The 23613-nt window shown below is 43.6% G+C and overlaps 1 protein-coding gene across 1 annotated transcript; it reads right to left on the bottom strand.

Annotated features, from left to right (window-relative positions):
* Positions 1 to 5680: 5680 nt before the first annotated feature.
* LOC106585294 (rabphilin-3A) lies at positions 5681 to 17180 on the bottom strand. The gene is made up of 15 exons (XM_082968561.1): positions 15761 to 17180; positions 15412 to 15541; positions 15142 to 15225; positions 14678 to 14849; positions 13332 to 13520; positions 13019 to 13198; positions 10343 to 10422; positions 10107 to 10181; positions 9717 to 9826; positions 9411 to 9537; positions 9253 to 9309; positions 8965 to 9119; positions 8667 to 8748; positions 8383 to 8479; positions 5681 to 8275 (listed from the first exon to the last, which is right to left on the bottom strand). Exons 1-15 carry the CDS (start codon positions 15937 to 15939, stop codon positions 8145 to 8147), a joined length of 1848 nt encoding a protein of 615 aa, XP_082824687.1. The 5' UTR covers positions 15940 to 17180; the 3' UTR covers positions 5681 to 8144.
* Positions 17181 to 23613: the final 6433 nt, after the last annotated feature.

Below are 23613 nucleotides of genomic sequence, written 5' to 3'. Positions count from 1 at the left end.
AACAAATTATGAGACTTCTGAAGGTAATTGGTTGCACCAGATCTTATTTAGGGGCTTCATAGCAAAGGGGGTGAATACATATGCACGCACTGCTTTTCCATTAGTTTTTATTTTTTATAATTTTTTTAAACAAGTTATTTTTGTAACTTCACCAATTTGGACTGTTTTGTGTATGTCCATTATATGAAATCCAAATAAAAATCAATTTAAATTACAGGTTGTAATGCAACAAAATAGGAAAAACGCCAAGGGAGATGAATACTTTTGCAAGGCACTGTATACACACATCAGGACATGTACATAGTGAACTCGTACACATTATAAATATGAAAATAGAATACAGTATTTTAAAACATGACCTAACGCTTGCATGTCAATATCAGACTGGGAAGAATTTATGTTCGATCTCCCCCATCTGCAAGCATGACCAATGGCATAACACCTTATTGATATGTAAAATCAACCAACAAATAGGAATACATAAACATCGAATACATACAGTGCATTCGGAAAGTATTCAGACCCCTTTTCCACATTTTGTTACCTTACAGCCTTATTCTAAAATGTATTCAATTTATGTTTTTCATCGTCAATCTACACACAATACCGCATAATGACAAAGCAAAAACAGGTTTTAGGACATTTTTGCACGTGTATAAAAATAAAAAACAGATACCTTATTTAGGTAGGTACTCAGACGCTTTGCTATGAGACTCGAAATTGAGCTCAGGTGCATCCTTTTTCCATTGATAATCCTTGAGATGTTTCTACAACTTGATTGGAGTCCACCTGTGATAAATTCAATTCATTGGACATGATTTGGAAAGGCACACACCTTTCTATATAAGGTCCCACAGTTGACAGTGCATTTTAGAGCAAAAACTAAGCCATGAGGTCTAAGGAATTGTCCGTAGATTTCCGAGACAGGATTGTGTCGGGGCACAGATCTGGGGAAGGGTACCAAAAAATGTCTGCAGCATTGAAGGTCCCCAAGAACACAGTGGCCTCCACCAATACTCTTCCTAGTATTGAGCAATCGGGGGAGAAGGGCTTTGGTCAGGGAGGTGATCATGAACCCGATGGTCACTCTGACAGAGCTCCAGAGTTCCTCTGTGGAGATGGAAGAACATTCCAGAAGGACAAACATCTCTGCAGCCCTCCACCAATCAGGCCTTTATGGTGGAGTGGTCAGACGGAACCCAGTCCTCAGTAAAAGGCACATGACAGACTGCTTGGAGTTTGCCAAAATGCACCTAAAGACTCTCAGACCATGAGAAACAATATTCTCTGGTCTGATGAAACCAAAATTGAACTCTTTGGCCTGAATGCCAAGCGTCACATCTGGAGGAAACCTGGCACCATCCCTACGGTGAAGCATGGTGGTGGCAGCATCAAATTGGGCATTGATGTTGGGCGATTAAGCCTGGCTCGCAGTCTACGCTCCAATTTAGGCTCTGTGCAGGCCAGTCAAGTTCTTCCACACCAATCTCAACAAATAATTTCTGTATGGACCTTGCTTTGTGCACAGGGGCATTGTCATGATGAAACAGGAAAGGGACTTCGCCAAACTGTTGCCACAAAGTTGGAAGCACAGAATCGTCTAGAATTGTCCCAGACCATTATTCCTCCTCCACCAAACTTTATAATTGGCACTATGCCTTCGGGCAGGTAGCGTTCTCCTGGCATCCCCCAACCCCAGATTTGTCCGTCGAACTGCCAGATGGTGAAGTGGGATTCATCACTCCAGAGAACGCGTTTCCACCGCTCCAGAGTCGAATGCCGGTGAGCTTTACACCACTCCAGCCGACGCTTGGCATTGCGCATGGTGATCTTAGGCTTGTGTGCGGCTGCTGGTCCATGGAAACCCATTTTATGAAGCTCCCGACGAACAGTTATTGTGCTGATGTTGCTTCCAGAGGCAGTTTAGAACTTGGTAGTAAGTGTTGCAACCGAGGCGCTCCCGTTCTGTGAGCTTGTGTGGCCTAACACTTTGAAGCTCATTGTTGCTCCTAGATGTTTCCACTTCACAATAACAGCACTTACAGTTGTCCAGGCTGTTCATTCATTTGATAAACTGACTTGTTAGAAAGGTGGCATCCTATGACGGTGCCATGTTGAAAGTCACTGAGCTCTTCAGTAAGGCCATTCTACTGCCAATGTTTGTCTATGGAGATTGCATGGCTGTGTGCTCGATTTTATACACCTGTCAGCAACGGTTGTGGCTGAAATAGCTGAATCCACTAGTTTGAAGGGGCGTCTACATACGTTCATATATACATTATAGTGTAGTTCAGGAGAAAAATCTGGCTTAATAAAGCACGTAAAAAGTTACATGGACTCACTCTGAAATAATAGGGGTTGACATAATTTCTAAATGACTAACCCATACAGACAACATTTCAATACAGATTCAACAACAAAGACCAGGGAGGTTTTTGAAAGCCTCATTAAAAAGTGCAGTAATGATAAGAAATGAGACATTTTATATATTTTTAAGCATGGTCTAGTTAATAATTATGTTGTGCATTATATATTAAACCACCCAGACACCTCAAAGATACAGTTGTCCTTCTGAACTGAGTTGCAGGACAGGAATGGAACTGCTGAGGGATGTTACCACGAGGCCATTGGTTATTTTAAAACAGCTACAGAGTTCAATGGCTGTAATGGGAGAACTGAGGATGGATCAACATTATAGTGACTCCACAATAATGACCTAAATGAGTGAAAAGAAGATCACAAATATACAAAACATGCATTTTTTTACACAACAAGGCACTAAAGTAATATTGCAAATAAACATGTTTGGGTCAAATCCAAAACAACACATCACCAAGTAACTGCCTCCTTATTTTCAAGCATGGTGGTGGCTGCATCACCATCTGGGTATGCTTGACATTGGCAAATACTGGGGAGTTTTACAGGATAAAAATAAATGGGATAGGGCTAAGCACAGGCAAAATCCTAGAGCATAACCTGCTTCAGTCTGCTTTACCACAGACAAAGGAATTCACCTTTCAGCAGGACAACAACCTACAACAATAACCTACATCGATTTTCTAGCTAGACGGAGGGTGACGTGCTCCCCACGTCACCGCGAATCTATAGTGTTTAAAATCACTGTTTGTAAAATGTTTCAACTTTTGATGATGTTATTGGGAGGAACTTTTGACGTAATTATTTTTCTACAAAACCTAGAAATGTGCCGTTTTAACATGTAGACACTGGTATTGAGCTGGAGATTACATTTTACATTTTAGTCATTTAGCAGACGCTCTTATCCAGAGCGACTTACAGTAGTCAATGCATACATTTCATCCATTTAAAAAAAAAAAATAATAATTCCGTACTGGTCCCCCGTGGGAATCAAACCCACCACCCTGGCGTTGCAAACACCATGCTCTACACCATGCTCTACCAACTGAGCCACACGGGACTACAGATGGAGATGGTGAAAATTAGGTTGAAAAGTGGTGGAATTGACCTTTAATAGCTGATGAAGAACCATTTGAGAAATAAGGAACATTATATTTTCTCTGTGTATGAGAGGAATCATGACCGACACAAACATTAGGAACACCTTGTTAACATTAAGTTGCAACCCCTTTTGCCCTCAGAACAGCCTCAATTCGTTGGGACATGGACTCTACAAGGTGTCGAAAGCGTTCCACAGGGATGCTGGCCCATGTTGACTCCAATGTATCCCCCAGCTGTGTCAAGTTGGCTGGATGTCCTTTGGGTGGTGGACCGTTCTTGATACACACAGGAAACTGTTGAGCGTTGAAAAACCCAGCAGCGTTGCAGTTCTTGACACACTACTACTACTATACCCTGTTCAGAGGCACTATTTTGTTTTTCAGATTCACTCTATGAATGGCTCACATTAATACCATTATCCCAGAAACCTTAGACCCACTCCAATTTGCATACCGCCCCAACAGATCCACAGATGATGCAATCTCTATTTCACTCCACACTGGCTTTTCCCACCTGGACAAATGGAACACCTATGTGAGAATGCTATTCATTGACTACAGCTCAGTGTTCAACACCATAGTGCCCTCAATGCTCATCACTAAGCTATGGATCCTGGGACTAAACACCTCCCTCTGCAACTGGATCCTGGACATCCTGATGGGCCGCCCCCAGGTGGTAAGGGTAGGAAACAACACATCTACCACGCTGATCCTCAACACGGGGGCCCCTCGGTGGTGCGTGCTCAGTCCCCTCCTGTACTCCCTGTTCACTCATGACTGCATGGCCAGGCATGACTCCAACACCATAATTAAGTTTGCTGACGACACAACAGTGGTAGGCCTGATCACTGACAACGATGAGACAGCCTATAGGGAGGAGGTCAGAGACCTGGCAGTGTGGTGCCAGGACAACAACCTCTCCATCAATGTGAGTAAGACAGAGGAGATGATCGTGGACTACAGGAAACGGAGGGCCGAACAGGCCCCCATTAACATTGACGGGGCTGTAGTGGAGCAGGTTGAGAGCTTCAAGTTCCTTGGTGTCCACATCACCAACAAACTAACATTGTCCAAACACACCAAGACAGTCGTGAAGAGGGCACGACAAAACCTATTCACCCTCAGGAGACTGAAAAGATTTGGCATGGGTCCTCAGATCCTCAAGAAGTTCTACAAATGCACCATGGAGAGCTGACTGGTTGCATCACCGCCTGGTATGGCAACTGCTCGGCCTCCGACCACAAGGCACTACAGAGGGTAGTGCGAACAGCCCAGTACATCACTGGGGCCAAGCTTCCTGCCATCCAGGACCTCTATACCAGGCCGTGTCAGAGGAAGGCCCTAAAAATTGTCAAAGACTCCAGCCACCATAGCCATAGACTGTTCTCTCTGCTACCGCACGGCAAGCAGGACCGGAGCGCCAAGTCTAGGTCTAAGAGGCTTCTAAACAGCTTCTACCCCCAAGCCAAAAGACTCCCGAACAGCTAATCAAATGGCTATTGCATTACCCCCCTTTTACGCTGCTGCTACCCTCAGTTTATTATCAATGCATAGTCACTTTAACTCTACCTACATGTACATATTACCTCAATTACCTCAGCTGACCGGTGCCCCTGCACATTGACTCTGTACCGGTAGCCTCGCTATTGTTATTTTACTGCTGCTCTTTAATTATTTGTTTCTTTTATTTCTTATTTACTACTTATCAATTTTTTAATTTGTATTTGTTTTTTATGTTTTTTTTTACTTAGCAGGTATTTTTCTTAACTGCATTGTTGGTTAAGGGCTTGTAAGTAAGCATTTCACTGTAAGGTGAAACACCTGTTGTATTCGGCGCATGTGACAAATAAACTTAGATTTGATTTGAATTGAATGGCACACATACACAATCCATGTCTCAAGGCCTAAAAATCCTTCTTTAACCTGTCTTCTCCCCTTCATCTAGATTGATTTGAAGTTGATTTAACAAGTGACATCAATAAGGGATCATAGCTTTCACCTGGATTCACCTGGTCAGTCTATGTCATGGAAAGAGCAGGCGTTCTTAATGTTTAATACACTCAGTGTATTTTTAAGCAATAAGGACCGAGGAGGTGTGGTATATGCCCAATGGACTATTTTTAGGCACAACGCAACATGTAGCATCAAAACCACACAAAAAAAATTAAATATCTCCCTACAAAGATCATAGACGGTACACAAGATAATGATCTCACAAGTCTGACCTAGCTTTTATTGATCTGTGTAAACCTAACTCCTTGTAAAATCTTTACATGCAAACATACACAGATACTTATATTTTGTTTCTCTCAAGTCCATGCACTACTTATTTACAATTTACATAAATAAAACCAACAAACAATTCATTTAAATAGAGTAAGCAGAACAAAACAGAGAACAGTTGTATCCTCTTTAGGTTTAGCGATACTTACTATCCAGAAAAGTGAATATAAACGAATTAAGATTAAAGACCACTAAACTGGTCACAAAACAGAACAGGTAGGCTACAATAGTACCATAGTAGAACCAGTGAAAACCAAGTGCATACGCAACAAAATAATGTTGAAATTGTGGCTACTGGTGGACAGCAAGACAATACAGTTCAGACAGAGGCTCTCATGACTGTGGGAGCCCCTGTTTTTACCCATCAAAGGAGGAGACAGAGCACTTGGTGAAAATGCATCACTCTATGGATGAGATTAATCTCCTTGAATCTTCTACCTTCACGAACTGGTCAGTGAGATCCATTTGTTAATGTGCTTGACTGTTTACGCACAATAATCAGCCCTCTAAGCGTTATCTGAGCTCTGTGTACAGGGTCCTAGCATTTGCTCTCATCCCTGTCACATTACCAAGCTGAGGATGCTCCGAAGAGGGTCTAAAGTAGCCTGGTACATCAATGAATGTATCCATTGTTAGCCTAATGATAACAATAATAGTCCTGATATTCATGCTGCATAAATAAATGTATGTTGCTGTGGACTTCAGTGTTTTAAAAAAAGCATTTGGACCAATGTTAAGGGGTAGAGACAAATCATCAAATTACAATAGAATTTGTTTCTTAAGTCAATGTATATATCATGAACCACAAGATCTCTCATGCATAGGTTTTTTTGAGAAACTTGCAAACAGCTGTATAAATTGAGGTCATTCCATGGTATAAGATGTGCTTTCCTTGAATTACGCTAATTGACCAACAGCCACCCGCCAAAACTTTGAGTGATTGGTGCAGCAAAAAAGGATGACGCACGAATGGAGGCGGCCAGAGTGGGTAAAGGGGGGTGCATTGCAGGGAGGAGCGGGTTGGGTTGTGTGACTGCTCCAGCCACAGAAAACACAAGGGTCACGAGCACAGTGCATGCAAGCAGCACATTTATTTATGACATAGCCTTACCCATGTTGTCTTATGTAATGTGACTAAGGTGGAGCAGGCTTTAAGTGTCAGTGAAAAATCTGATCATGTGCATTCAATGTTAACATGTCAGTCAGTAAAAAACCTCAGTAGACATTCATTTAGACCACACCTGTCATAGTATACTTCTCATTACTAGCCAGGGAAATAATGTTTTCCTGTCTCCTCTCTTCCTTCACTGTAAACAAAGAACTGAACCAGATTTTCAACTTTCAGTGCAAACATTCTCATCAAAAATGTAACATGTTCCCACTACCTCTATAAACATGACTCAAATAAGGACAAAGTGAACACTTGGCAGAAAGTGAGCACAGTTTCTTCTAAACTGATACTGAAAAAAAAAATATGCTTTGAATTGCCTATTTAGTAAGTAATATATTAAAAAATAATAAATATTCTCTCCAAACTAAATGTCAGTCAAGTGTTTTGTGAATCATTCCCATAGTCCAGATTATTTTTATCTTTAACTTCCGAAATTCTGCAACACATAAACCTTCTTCATGAGAATGCCATAATATTCATTAGATATCATTAAATAAACATGTGACTTTAGGAACATTTGAAATAGTTCAGAGGGCAGCTGTGGGTCCTCTGTGTGTTTTCATGTGGTTTTGCATGCTCATACAAGTGGTAATAATACTGCATGATGTCATTTTACCAGAAATCAAGGATTACAACCTGCCAGTCTAATGAACTTCATAGTTCAATGGGTGCTGCAGCTGTAATCCCACATAGAATTCCATAACATATTGCTTCAACATCTTTTGTGCTAGTGCATTTCAAAATTGATTTCTTTAGGATGTGTCAAGTTCAGTATATAACATCATCAAATGCCATGATTATCTCAATGCAACTGTATAATGCAATGTCAAGCTGTTGTTTTTATTATCTTCAAAGGTATTCATTTATGTATTTTTTTTGCCTTAAATTGTTGAATCCCTAAGTTGTTTTTGAAGGATGATTTTAAAGTATACCATGTTTTGCCTCTGGAGGAGTCTTTCCAGATAAGTCTCAGTACAGAGGGAGAGACATGAGATGGGAATATCACATCTGGGACAACGGGGAGGATGGGAAAGGTGCATGTGGTGGGTTGGGTTGAGGGCAGGAAAGAATGCAGACAGCCAGACAGGAAGACTACTGGTTAGTCCAATATTAAAGGTTCTTGGGGAGGTGTGGAGGGAGGTTAGAGAGGGTAATGTGAGAAAGGAGAGGGGGCTGAGTGTTGAGGGAGATGACTTTGCTCATTCTAATAGGGGTTAGTTGCTGTTGACAGGATTCTCATTCAACAGGGTGTGCCAGCGCTCTATCTTCTTGTCCTTGTTCTTCAGGCACTCATACCAGTGCTTCAGCCGCTCCCCTTTGGCTGTGATGCCCAACTGGCACCCACCTACAGCAGACCAACAGGGAGGGAGAGGAGGGTGAGAGGGCTGGCACAACAGATGGAAACTTCAACAAGGTATACTAGATCTCAAACAGATCTCCTATGGATCGTACCGATGTAATCGTTGGATTTCCCAATGTCGTAGTCCCACACTGAGATGTCCAGGGTCTTCTTCGCCAGGTCGCTGTGCTTGATGTCATAGCTAAATTCCTGTAACACAACAACGGAGAAATCATCCCCTTCACAATATCCAATAAATGTAATTTACTTCGATACACAAATCAATACATTGATGTTTTGACAGGCATTTAAACATTAAAAGCACAAACAAAGTACTGCTGTCAGATGGTTACTTCGGTCTTGTATTATTATTGCGTGGGACCAACAGGAGACTGACCTCGTTGTACTCTGGGTTCAGGGTTTTCTTCTTGATATTTGTTTTGTTCTTGGCCTTCTTCCCCATATCAGGTCTCAGGCATCTAACACATCATATGATAGATCATATTAGTTTGATGTTGTCATCCTGCATTTGGGGATAGGAAAGTAAATTGCAAAACAGATATATTCTGCTATGCAAATGAAAAACTTTGACATAATTCCATTTGTATTGATTTTGAGTGAAAAAATTATACTAAACACTGGAAAAGTTTTGTTTGTAATGACGCCTGATAGGAATCACAGTGAAACAGACTGACATTTCGACAAATGGGTCAGAGTATCCATTGGCATCCATGGCGGCCAGGTGAACACAGCGCACCACACCCACGAGGAGACGATTCTGCTGGGTGCTGTACGTGAGGGAGATCAAGATACGACCACGCTCCTCCACATCTCCAACCTCCTTCCCACCCTGGACGAGAGAGAGATGGGGGAGAGAGGAGGGAAGAGCGACTTTTTTTAAAATCATAACATGAAGACATGATTTGCATGAAGACACGTAGGGGTAATCTACATGCCCACACACGCAGGTCAAACACCAATACCTCATCCTCGTAGAGCGAAATGCCTCGAGCCCCTCCAGCTGTTGCAGTCTTCTTTGTCTGTGGAAAAATATGGATAAGGGTGGTCCAATCAAACATACAAACAAATGGGACTTTTACTGTATATTTATCAAATGTGTGTAGCATGTTAACGTACTCACAGGGACAACTCTCTCAAGACACACGTTGAAGTTTTTTTTCTGGTTGATCTTCAGTTTCTTCAGCGCAATGCGAGTTTCTCCGATAAACTCATTATGCCCAAACTTGTCCTCATCACAGACAGAGATCCTACATCAACCAAGATAGTACATCGATAATATTGGATCATAACGTCTATGGAGGAAATCATGTAAATTAAAACAATTAAGCCCTTAGATAAAACCACGGCAGCAAATGTAGACAACAAGACAGGTTATCCTGATGTTTAGTGAACAGGCGTGTGTTGTTTCTCTGCTTCCAGTATCCACCTGAGAGTCTTGCGCTGCATGTCCTCGTCTGTGAGTCCGTGGTAGACCAGGGTCTCGTTCCAGGCAGGGTTACGGGTGTTTCTCAGGGTCTTGGTGCGTAGCTTGTTGGACTGCAGCACATGAGAGTAGATACAATAAATAAAGATAAGGAACTCAATCAACTGGTCTTCAGCACTTCTATATCTGAGGCTGGAGAGAGGCAAGGGATCTTTATGTGTAGTACAATGGATAATCCTTATGGTGGCAGGCTTGAGCTAATGGGCGTGTATCCTAGCATAACACATTTTTCTGAATCATAACACATTTTTCTGAATCATAACACATACCATAACAAATACACAAACATATATTAACTCCCAGGTTGAAAATAAGGAAAGTGAATTCTATCACCTTACTGGCCCCTGGCAGTAGATGCAGCTTGACATAGGGATCAGCCAGTCCGTTCGAGTCCATGGGCTTCAGTCCCTGAGGAAAAGACAAGACTCTTTATGTCACCAGACAGGACAGCAGGGACCAGGAGCCCCTATTCAAGATGGGAAAGTAAACTACTGCAGCAGCAGCTTCTTAACACAGGCCACTTCAGTGTAATTGGCTCAGAGTGAGTGAATGAGTGCAGTAGGTGATACCTTGGCTTTGAGGATGCTGCAGTGGAGACTGTTGTTCTCCTGCTCATAAAGCAAGCTGAACTCCAAGCCGCCCAGAGTGGCTGAAACACACCCAGGACAGTCATTAGATCAGACAACAAACAGTGGAACACAGACACTACCAGTACATCTTATATAGAGGGCACTGGGTTGTAAATAGAGTCTAGACTAGGATTGATTCTCAGAGTATCAGAAAATATTGAGAATGTCTACAACCCTTTTCCTAGACAGCTACCGTCCTGTAGGTTTTCACTCCAACTCTAAGCTAGCGCACTTGATTGTAATAATTAGCTGGTTGATAAACTGAATCAGGTTAGTTACAACTGGTGTGGGAGCGAAAAACCTACAGGAGGGTAACTCTCCAGGAACAGGGGTGGAGTTAAAACCTACAGGAGGGTAACTCTTCAGGAACAGGGTTGGAGTTAAAACCTACAGGAGGGTAACTCTCCAGGAACAGGGGTGGAGTTAAAACCTACAGGAGGGTAACTCTCCAGGAACAGGGGTGGAGTTAAAACCTACAGGAGGGTAACTCTCCAGGAACAGGGGTGGAGTTAAAACCTACAGGAGGGTAACTCTCCAGGAACAGGGGTGGAGTTAAAACCTACAGGAGGGTAACTCTCCAGGAACAGGGGTGGAGTTAAAACCTACAGGAGGGTAACTCTCCAGGAACAGGGGTGGAGTTAAAACCTACAGGAGGGTAGCTCTCCAGGAACAGGGGTGGAGTTAAAACCTACAGGAGGGTAACTCTCCAGGAACAGGGGTGGAGTTAAAACCTACAGGACGGTAGCTCTCCAGGAACAGGGTTGGAGTTAAAACCTACAGGAGGGTAACTCTCCAGGAACAGGGTTGGAGTTAAAACCTACAGGAGGGTAACTCTCCAGGAACAGGGTTGGAGTGAAAACCTACAGGAGGGTAACTCTCCAGGAACAGGGTTGGAGAGGCCTGGTCTGCAGTAATAGAGATATGAGCTTCACGCCAGAGGGTAGAACAAATAACAGAAAATCAAGTGATTAAAGGATAAATAAATAAATAATCCAACAGTAAATCTGCAGACTAAATGGACTGTAAACAGATGAAATAGGTTATGCATCCGTCCAAATATTAGAAACAGGAAATTCCATTAAAAACCAGCAGAATATTACTGTAATATCACCTAAAGAAAAAATATGACTCACAAAGGAATACATTTAGAAGATATCCCACTTCAAACAGAATATGAAAACAGAGAAGTTAAATGGGATTCTATGCATGGATGTTTAGGGAGGGTGAAACTGGGATCATACTAATAATCAATAGGTTTAAATCTATCATCCCCCTCATCTAAAACAGTAAACCTCCAACAGCTCCAAACCACCACATTGCTGAGTAATGGTTGGGAGGCCAGCTTTTAAAGCCTGTAGTTCTAGTGGCCTGTGTACTTAAATCTCTCTGACTCCAATCAGCCTCTTTAGCTATTAGACATCACTGAGCTAATACGCAACATTTCAAATGGCAGGAAAACTTAAAGCACAGGAAAGTTTAATATTAGATTAGGGCGAAAATGCACACATTTAATTAGTGTAATATAATGCTATCTACAGTAACTAGATGCAAACAAATAATTAGGCCTACAGAACCAGGACATCTGTGAGTAGATTTAACACTGATTTAGTCAGCAGCAGTTGAGCTATTGAAACCAGTCTGTACCACAGAACCTGGCTGTCCTAGCACTGCCAACTCCATAGAGAACCAGAACCAATGCTATTTCTGCCATTTCTACCATAACATTAGGGAACTATTCAAAACACAAGGGAAATCTAGATCCCATCAGCGCTCTCGTATCCTAAATAATGTGTTCTGTTCTAAATTCCCGGACCTCCATGAAGTAATTTAACGCCTCATCCCCCAGGGAGCAAGGAAAGACCATTTGAGGCATGGAACATGACGTACGACTGTCGTGACACGATTCCCATTACGCAAGGGAGACATACACACAAATTGTTCCATTACAGAGTTTATGTCTCACCATTGAATTGTTTACATTCTCTTCTACTTTACTTCCAAGATATTGATTCACATGCTTGGATAATATACGGTCGGTATCGTATATCATCTCCAATACATCTCCATGAATTCTACTAGGATGCATGCTGGCTACTAGTATTATTAGATGATTGATATGCTTAGAACCCTACAAAGGCCACCAACTCAGAGGAGTAAGAGATCAAGCATGGAGATGCTACAACAGACTGGGTAAAAGTGTCTGCTGAATGACTATGTAAACAAATAGAAATACAAAGAGCAGACCCACAGGGCACACACAGGTTGAATCAACATTGTTTCCACATCATTTCAATGAAATTACATTGAACCAACGTGGAATAGACATTAAATTGATGTCTGTGCCCAGTGGGGAGTCTTTATACACTGAGTGTACAAAACATTAAGAACATCTTCCTAATATTGAGTCTATTTAAGCAATATGGCCCAAGGAGGTGTGATATATGCCAAGTAAACCACAACTAAGGGCTGTTAGTACACTTAGTGTATGTTAACTTAAAACAGTCTGGAAGCCATAGAGAGCGAGATCACTGAAGTCTTGAGTAAGGTGGAAATCCAACAATAGACACATAGCCCATATTGAAGAGGTCTAGCTGGAAGGACAGGCTGGTCACTTACTGGCCTCATCTGAGTCATAGCTGTTTGCATCCTCCTCCTCAGGCGGAGGGGCTTGTTGTCGAGCAGGAGGGGGGTTGTAGGTGGTTGGCTGTCTCCTCTCCTCCCGCACTGCAGGAGGCACTCTCTCCTCCACTGGAGCAGCGCTAGTGGAGTAGCCACCTCCCTCCGTCTCCAGTGGAGCTACAACCATAACCATGATAATGATTAGTGTTCTTATGTGCTGATGGACACCACATATTTCTATCCTCTATAGATGCTAAGTGTGTGTCAGTGTCAGGGCTGGCCTGGTGATGTGGGTCCATCTTTGCCCTACCCTGCTGGGCCGATGCTGCTGGAGGGGGCCTGGAGCTCTGGACTGGAACAGCCTTCTGCAGCACCACTGGGCTGTTCTGAGCACCTCCCTCATTGTAACCATGAACAGTCCCACCAGTGGCCATGCGAACATCTGACGGCTTAGGGGCCACAGGTGGTTTGCCAGCATGCCCCAGTTCCTCTGGTCCTGCTACACACATTAACAAACGTACACACACACACACACACACACACACACACACACACACACACACACACCACACACACACACACACATCAGCGTATCACTGAGACTGCCCTGCAGTGGAATCCATATGGCTCGCTAGTGAACAGTGAACTCTGTGAATCCTTTTAATGTTGCAGATTTTCCATTGCACAGGCATTGACCTACATACAGTACAACAAACTGTGGCAGGCAACCTTGATCACTTCCTAAAGCCTGAATTTTATCTCTACCTTTTCCCAGCTTTCTTTTTTGAGGATATCTTACTGTAATGCTAATGGAACTGCTGCAAGTGGGAGCAGATTCTATGCCACCTCTCTTTTCAGAGCCCCCTGGAGGTGCCAGCCTTGCCCCAGAATGTACTTCCCACTGCCTAAGTCAACCCACCCACTCCTGGATCTGGCTGTCTGAGAGGAGGTGGCAGTGCTCATCCTAGGAAACAGACCTGTTTTTTAATGGTAATGCTGACAAATGAATCATTCAAATAAATGTTAGGAGTGACTGGGAGCCAGTGGAGGGCCCAACATCTGGTGATGTTTTTCTGTTTAAACTGGTGAGACGGTGCATTGAGATGGTGGCTATAGGGTTAATGACTGAATGACTCACCTGCTCCCTGCTGGCTAGCACTAGGAGCCTGACTCTCCTCTGGACCTGGGAGACAGGCAGCACAGGACTGATTCTCTCTCACACCTACACTCTTATTTTTGCCCTGTCAACTGTATCGTTTTGTATAAGACTTCAGTCATTTTGAACGTGGTACATGTTCATGAATTAAGACCTCTCCCGAGTGTGCATGGCCCACTGAGATATGTTCCCAACAAAACAGTATTCATAGTCAACAACTTCAGTAATGAACAGTACAAAAGATAAAACAAATAAAACATTGTAGATACTGTTCGGGCTTTCCATCACTTTTATCTTTCAAGTCATTTTAGAATAGAATATTCACTTCAGGACAACATCATTCCCATTTACCTATAATTAGTTAGCTGAATGGGTTTTATTCTGCCTGGCCAGCTACTGAAAACAGACCATGTCTATATCTACTTTGCCACTCTCACAAGCCAAGAAAGCAATCAACCTGACACAACCCCCACTCCCACTGATCCGTGTGGCCTGCTTACCTCTGGCCTGTGTCTGTGGTCGGGGATGACCAGCTGCAGCCCTGGGGTCAGATGATGCTGTCTCTGAGGCTCGCTGGGCACTTGACACTTTGGACTTGGAGATGGGCATGGGCGAGGGCAGGAACTGCTTAGGAAAGCCTTTAAAGAACCAGGCACCAGATCGCTTCCACACCTAAGAGATGATATAGAATCTTTCATCTTTATTTGGATCCCCATCAAGCTGACGCCATGACAACAGATAGTCTTCCTGGGGTTCGTAGATAATGGCCTGCGTCATATAAGCTTTAACCTTGACACCAACAGTACAGTCACTGTTAATCCCCCTGATCCCTCTGTCTCACAGAAGTGAATCATCACTCTGTATCTTTCACCCACCACGTCTTTTAATTCATTATGACACATAGCGTAACGTGTCATGCTATGACATATCCCTGTCACCCTGTGTGTCTCGCAGAAATACTCACCTCTCGCTGTTCGCTGCAGATCTTGCAGAGCCACACAGAGCGCGACCGGCTGCCGTTCTGCACTCCACACTTGGTGCACATGTGCTACAGGAGAGAAGACACAGGTTCACAAAGAGGTATTAATGTTTACAATGTCACAGATATATTACCATTTCATTTCTCAGGGTCAATTGTGGCCTAACATGGTCCGTAATGGTTCAATACAGCAAAAGCAAAGCGTCTTTGCCATCTATAGGAAGGGGCCAAAAGCCAATCTTTCCAACCCCCTACCTTTTTGCAGTCCTCACAAACCACTGAGCTGACCCCTGGAACACCCAGCTGCTCCCCACACAGCAGACAGCGGTTCACCCCGTCCCCACACACCGTCTTCTTCATGTCATCTAGACGGTTCACCAGGCGCCTGCAGCAGCCAGGACAACTCTCATTACAGCCAATTACCAGTAGAACATCCATGCTCAGTTGGGTAAATGTGGTAATAATAGTCCAACCGATTGAATGATGTGTGTGTAATTCTATCATCTTGTCCAGTATTTTTGCAGAGTTGAGATTTAACAACACTGAGGTTGGCAGTGCAATGGAGTTCCAATCCATTCGCTCAGAATGTCTCTTTAGTCCTCACCCGATTCTCTCCTGCTCCATGGCCTCCATCTTCTCAGCGCGGGCGATCACACCGTTAATGATCTCCTTCTCCTCATCAGTCAGGTCCGGAGCGCCGGGACCAGGCCTGGCCTGGTTGGTCCAGTTGCCCCTGACAACCACACAGGAAAACTGTCTGGGGCTGAGGCACCCATGCTGCATGCATGCATTTTTAGCTCGTCAGGGTCACACACTCAGACATACAGTGAGAAATCAAATGTATATGCAAAATAACACTCAAACACAAGAGTGGACAAATTGACAGAGGTATACAATAGACAGAGAGACAAAGTAGACAGAACGTAATACAAAAAATACCATAATGGCCTAATGCACATGTGCACATTGTGCAAACACCCTTCATTACCTGTGTCCAAAACATATGTGAACATACAATAATTCAGGAGTGAATATACATTTACCTGTACATACCCTAGATACACTCTAAATACAATCAAAAACTAGAATAGTAGATTGAAACAGTGGAGAGGGTGGGGGGGATGAGGTAGACGGAGAGATTTTACATTTACGTCATTTAGCAGACGCTCTTATCCAGAGCGACTTACAGTAGTGAATGCATACATTTCATACAATTTCATACATTTCATATCTGTGCTGGCCCCCCGTGGGAATCGAACCCACAACCCTGGTGTTGCAAACACCATGCTCTACCAACTGAGCTACAGGGAAGATGGAGGGAGAGCTTTTCTACTTACTGTTCCTTATCACTGAGTCCCAGCCAGGGCAGAGATTAAAAGGAAGCAGACAGGAGAGGAGAAAATAAGTTGGTGCCTGGGAATCCATGGAAGGGTTAACAGCACCATGCAGCAGGCAATTGACCCACACAAAATGCTGGGTTGTTTGGATGACCCAACTGCTGGGTTGCAGGCATTGGGTCTCTTTGTTGGGTTCGTTTCTTTAAAAAAGTGCAAGGTAGTGTTTTTGATGCTGGATTATTGAGATATATCCCAGGGGTTAGATCATAAGAATGGAGGCGTGGCTTAGTAAGGGAGTAGCTTTCAGATGTTAAGTTATTTTTAGCCACCCGTGAGAGCAAATGTCATTCCCGTTTATCTGTTCAGTTGTATTGTTATTACGTATTAAGTTTGGACACTGATAGCTTTAATGAGGCTTACACACGTGTAGGAGTCCCTTATGAGCCTATGCAAATCCCAATGTTGGGATAGTTACCACTTTAGTACGTAATGTAAATAATCATGTTATATTTTAATATGTCATGTTTGAAAAATATACATTTGCAGTGTACAAACATTTTATTTGTATTTTTGTTCATCTTTTTTCTCCCCAATTGGTAGTTACAGTCTTGTCTCATCGCTGCAACTCCAGTACGGACTCGGGAGAGGTGATGGTCAAGCATCCTCCGAAACACAACCCAACTAAGCCCCACTGCCCACTTAACCCGGAAGCATCAATGTGTCGGAGGAAACACCGTACACCTGGCAACCTTGTCAGGGTGCACTGCGCCCAGCCCGCCACAGGAGTTGCTGGTGCACAATGAGACAAGGACATCCCTGCCGGCCAAACCCTCCCCTAACCCGGATGATGCTGGGCCAATTGTGCAATGCCCCATGGGTCTCCCAGTCGCGACAGAGCCTGGACTCGAACCCAGAATCTCTAGTGGCACATTTAGCACAGCAATGCAGTGCCTTAGACCATTGCGCCACTCGGAAGGCACTGCAGTGTACAAACTTAACATGATGAATAGGTATGACATTTGCTCTCTTGGATGGCCAAAAATGATGTAGAAAGCCATGCTCCTAAAAAGCCCCGCCTCCTGAAAATTACATTAAAAAGAACCAGCTGCTGGTTCCACCCAGTATGAAAATAAATAAAAACTAAATTGATGGTTAAATTAACCCATGTTTGGGTAATCCCAACAACTCAACATGTTGGGTTATTCACACAACCCAACTGGCTAGGTCAAAATAACTAAAATAAATAAAACATTTTTTTTTAGAGTGCAGAGATAACAGCATGGTGCTTAGTGTACCCTGTTGTTCTGCCACCCGTGCTTACTTGGCATGCATGCTCATCTGCCTATCGTTGGGCACCCAGCGGTCCGAGCTACCTCCCATCACTGCGTTCGTCATGGCTGCTGCACTATCGCACTCTGCAGGTGGACACGTAGATAAAGACAAGACACACACACACACAGTTACATGATAAATTATACATATAAGAAGGAATTCTTAGCTACAGATACTCTTTGCCCTAAATCACTTAGGCTAGGTTTTAAGATGAGCATTTACATTCTCTGATTCCTTCATTGGAAACAACATGTTTATTAAAAGTTATCTTATCTCATCTTTACCACAACTCAAATCAATACATCAAATCCATGCAGGAAAGCATAACTAACTATCAATTGATCAAATTGACGGTCACATTTAATCTTCCCTGCTTAAGCAGCACTAACTTCCAATCAAATCAAATGTTACTGACTTCAGCACTAATATTGCTGCCCTCTCAGCAGGCAGAGCCCTCTGTATGCTAAGAGTGTGGGCCAGGAGATTCACTGACCTCAGATTGGCTTGTCATCAGACATACTTATTCTATTTGATGTAAGAGTCTGATACTGATACAGTACATTACAATAACAATAAGGGCTATGAATAAGCACAATATAAACCGTGCCTTTACGTGATCTGTGAAGAACTTTACAGTAACCATCGATAAACCATGTCTCCCAATGTCTAGCCAATTCTTACAGTACAACTAATGTTTATGATCCACAGTGATGCAACCACTGAGCAATTTAATCGAATGGAACAATGTGACAGGAAATGACAGAAATCAATAGGAGTGTAGAGAACTGAACGTACCTGTATGCGCTCAAAGCTCCCGAGGGCCACCACCAGGCAGAGCAGGGAGCGACACCCAACTAGCAACAGGGTGGGTCCTCAGGGAATGAGCAGGGTGGGTAGGGAGGGTCAACAATCCTCTTTCCACAGTAGCCTGGCTCAGATAGAGGCTCCTCCTTCGAAAGCTGATGATAGCAGGGAACTGAGACATGTTGTGGCATGATTAGAGAGAGCGAGGGTAAGACAGAAAAAGAAACTGTGAGGGGAAAAAAATCTATAAATCTCATTTGTCTTCAGTTTGCTACAAGCGATACAAGCGATCACTCCACAGTAGCACTCCAGAACATAGCTAGAAGCGAGAGAGAGAGAGAGGGGGGGGGGGGGGGGGGGGGTAATTCTGATCTACAGTATTAACTCCTGTAACACTTACATTTATTGGTCATTCAAAACACTCGCAGAATGCACAACAAACAATGAGTACTATTGTATATAAACTGTAGGAGGATGCCTTTATAGTATTAGCCTGGAACCTGTCTCACTACCCTGCTAAAAAAAACAGCATAAACCAGCATAGGCTTATCACAGCCTTCGCTGTGTTTTGGACACTGGTGACCAGCATACCAGTATAAACTGGTCACCAGCATCAAAGTGCTTAATTATTAAAGACAGTACATCACATAGGTCTTACTTTAAGAGTTTCTCCCTAATACAGTGGACCCCTCAGGCCTTCAAGTCACATTATGCTGGCTTGCAAAGGTATATTTAATTCCTATTGGAATCCAGCCAGAGTAGGAATATCCAACAATTGGAATTTCTATTCACCCCAAATCTGCATTCAGAATGACTGCCAGGATTAGAATTATGAATAAATGAGACCATCTAAACTGGAACAACCATTTCAGTAACCATTACCCTTATCCTACTCCTCCTCAGTTCCTCTGGTAATGTAGAGGTTAATCCAGGCCCTGCAGTGCCTAGCTCCACTCCTATTCCCCAGGTGTTCTCATTTGTTGACTTCTGTAACCGTAAAAGCCTTGGTTTCATGCATGTTAACATTAGAAGCCTCCTCCCTAAGTTGTTATATTCACTTTTTTAGCACAGTCTGCCAACCCGGATGTCCTAGCCGTGTCTGAATCCTCGTTTAGGAAGACCACCAAAAACCCTGAAATGTCCATCCCTAACTATAAAATTTTTCAACAAGATAGAACTGCCAAAGGGGGCGGTGTTGCAATCTACTGCAGAGATATCCTGCAGAGATCTGTCTTACTATCCTGGTCTGTACCCAAACAATTCGAGCTTCTACTTTTAAACATCCACCTTTCCAGAAACAAGTCTCTAACCGTTGCCGCTTGCTATAGACCACCCTCTGCCGCCCCCAGCTGTGGCCCGGACACCATATGTGAATTGATTGCCCCCCATCTATCTTCAGAGCTCGTGCTGCTAGATTACCTAAACTGGGACATGCTTAACACCCCGGCCATCCTACAATCTAAGCTTGATGCCCTCAATCTCACACAAATGATCAATGAACCCACCAGGTATAACCACAAATCCGTAAACACGGGCACCCTCATAGATATCATTCTAACCAACTTGCCCTCCAAATACACCTCTGTTGTTTTCAACCAAGATCTCAGCGATCACAGCCTCATTGCCTGCATCCGTAATGGGTCTGCGGTCAAACGACCACCCCTCATCACTGTCAAACGCTCCCTAAAACACTTCAGCAAGCAGGCCTTTTTAATCGACCTGGCCCGGGTATCCTGGAAGGATATTGACCTCATCCCGTCAGTAGAGAATGCCTGGTTATTCTTTAAAAGTGCCTTCCTCACAATCTTAAATAAGCATGCCCCTTTCAATTTTTTTTTAACCAGGAACAGATATAGCCCTTGGTTATCTCCAGACGTGACTGCCCTTGACCAGCACAAAAACATCCTGTGGTGTTCTACATTAGCATCGAATAGCCCCCGTGATATGCAACTTTTCAGGGAAGTTAGGAACCAATATTCACAGGCAGTTAGGAAAGCTAAGGCTAGCTTTTTCAAGCAGAAATATGCATCCTGTAGCACAAACTCAAAAAAGTTCTGGGACACTGTAAAGTCCATGGAGAATAAGAGCACCTCCTCCCAGCTGCCCACTACACTGAGGCTAGGAAACACTGTCACCACCGATAAATACACTATAATTGAGAATTTCAATAAGCATTTTTCTACGGTTGGCCATGCTTTCCACCTGGCTACCCCTACCCCGGTCAACAGCCCTGCACCCCCCACAGCAACTCGCCCAAGCCTCCCCCATTTCTCCTTCACCCAAATCCACATAGCTGATGTTCTGAAAGAGCTGCAAAATCTGGACCCCTACAAATCAGCCGGGCTAGACAATCTGGACCCTCTCTTTCTAAAACTATCTGCCAAAATTGTTGCAACCCCTATTACTAGCCTGTTCAACCTCTCTTTCATATCGTCTGAGATTCCCAAAGATTGGAAAGCTACCGCGGTCATCCCCCTCTTCAAAGGCGGAGACACTCTAGACTCAAACTGCTATAGACCTATATCTATCCTACCCTGCCTTTCTAAGGTCTTCGAAAGCCAAGTTAACAAACAGATTACCGACCATTTCGAATCCCAACGTACCTTCTCTGCTATGCAATCTGGTTTCAAAGCTGGTCATGGGTGCACCTCAGCCACGCTCAAGGTCCTAAACGACATCATAACCACCATCGATAAGAGACATTACTGTGCAGCCATATTAATCGACCTGGCCAAGGCTTTCGACTCTGTCAATCACCACATTCTTATCAGCAGACTCAACAGCCTTGGTTTCTCAAATGATTGCCTCGCCTGGTTCACCAACTACTTCTCTGATAGAGTTCAGTGTGTCAAATCGGAGGGCCTGTTGTCCGGACCTCTGGCAGTCTCTATGGGGGTGCCACAGGGTTCAATTCTCGGGCCGACTCTCTTCTCTGTGTACATCAATGATGTCGCTCTTGCTGCTGGTGATTCTCTGATCCACCTCTACACAGATGACACCATTCTGAATACCCCTGGCCCTTCTTTGGACACTGTGTTAACTAACCTCTAGAAGAGCTTCAATGCCATACAACTCTCCTTCCGTGGCCTCCAACTGCTCTTAAATGCAAATAAAACTAAATGCATGGACTTCAACCGATCGCTGCCTGCACCTGCCCGCCCATCCAGCATCACTACTCTGGACGGTTCGGACTTAGAATATGTGGACAACTACAAATACCTAGGTGTCTGGCTAGACTGTAAACTCTCCTTCCAGACTCACATTAAGCATCTCCAATCCAAAATTAAATATAGAATCGGCTTCCTATTTCGCAACAAAGCATCCTTCACTCATGCTGCCAAACATACCCTCGTAAAACTGACCATCCTACCGATCCTCGACTTCGGCAATGTAATTTACAAAATAGCCTCCAACACTCTACTCAACAAATTGGAAGCAGTCTGTCACAGTGCCATCCGTTATGTCACCAAATCCCCATATACTACCCACCACTGCGACCTGTACGCTCTCGTTGGCTGGCCCTCGCTTCATACTCGGCGCCAAACCCACTGGCTCCAGGTCATCTACAAGTCTCTGCTAGGTAAAGCCCCACCTTATCTCAGCTCACTGGTCACCATAGCAGCACCCACCCGTAGCACGCGCTCCAGCAGGTATATCTCACTGGCCAATTCTTTCTTTGGCCGCCTTTCCTTCCAGTTCTCTGCTGCCAATGACTGGAACGAACTGCGAAAGTCACTGAAGCTGGAGACTCATATTTCCCTCACTAGCTTTAAGCACCAGCTGTCAGAGCAGCTCACAGATCACTGCACCTGTACATAGCCCATCTGTAAATAGCCGATCCAACTACCTCATCCCCATACTGTATTTATTTATTTATCTTGCTCCTTCGCACCCCAGTATCCCTACTTGCACATTCATCTTCTGCACATCTACCATTCCAGTGTTTAATTGCTATATTGTAATTACTTCGCCACCATGACCTATTTATTGCCCTCCCTTCTTATCCTACCTCATTTGCACACACTGTATATACACTTTTTCTACTGTATTATTTGTATGTTTGTTTATTCCATGTGTAACTCTGTGTTGTTGTATGTGTCAAACTGCTTTGCTTTATCTTGGCCAGGTCGCAGTTGTAAATGAGAACTTGTTCTCAACTAGCCTACCTGGTTAAATAAAGTTGAAATAAAAATAAATAAAAATTAAAGTAACGGATGCAATAAATCCAACTAAAAGATTGGAATAGTTTAGAAAAATGTATGTCATTCATCTTTGTGTAGCATACGATTAATAAATCAATCAATGTAGACGCAAAAACACAAACAAAAAAAATCTAACTGCAATAGAGCATGTTGGGAAATATGATAATGATGGGTGGGTTTTGCCAGACCAGCTTGACCTGCTTGTTCACCAGCATCACCAGTGTTGATACAACGTCATCACATAGAATTTTTTTATGAAATGACGTGGAAACAACGTTGATTCAACAATTTTTTGCCCAGTGGTCTGGCTTCCATTCAATAATTCCCCCTGTCCAGCTCTCTAAGGAAACAACAAAAATGCATAACACTGTATACGTCCCATATGCTGAGTCTCACAACCATGATTCTCCATCACTGCACAAAATGAATCATCCCCCTTTTGTTTAGGATGGTTATCCTGGGAAGGCAGATAGAGAGGAGAGGAAGGAGGATCAGAGGTGGAGAGATACTCAGACGTACACCACACGGACCCTGGAGGAAGAGCTCTCACCCAGACAAAGTTTTATAACGCTGAAGATAAACACTGTTGCGTCACTGCGGTGAGAGTGCGAGAGAAATTGCCTCCGCTGAAGAAGTTTTCCTGTCAGTGCTGGCAGAGACTTTCAGAAGATTCATTCAGAGAAAGGACACTACATTCTGGTTATTGACCCTTCAACAGGCTTCAACAGTCTTCTCACAGCACTAGGAGGTGAGGGTCTGAACGAATCTGTCTCAATGAGTAT

This window comes from Salmo salar, chromosome 24 (assembly GCF_965601325.2).
Source record: "Salmo salar chromosome 24, fSalSal1, whole genome shotgun sequence".
Lineage (NCBI taxonomy): Eukaryota > Metazoa > Chordata > Actinopteri > Salmoniformes > Salmonidae > Salmo > Salmo salar.
The sequence above is the reverse complement of the archived record's forward strand: the minus strand, read 5'-3'. Positions and strand labels throughout refer to the sequence as shown.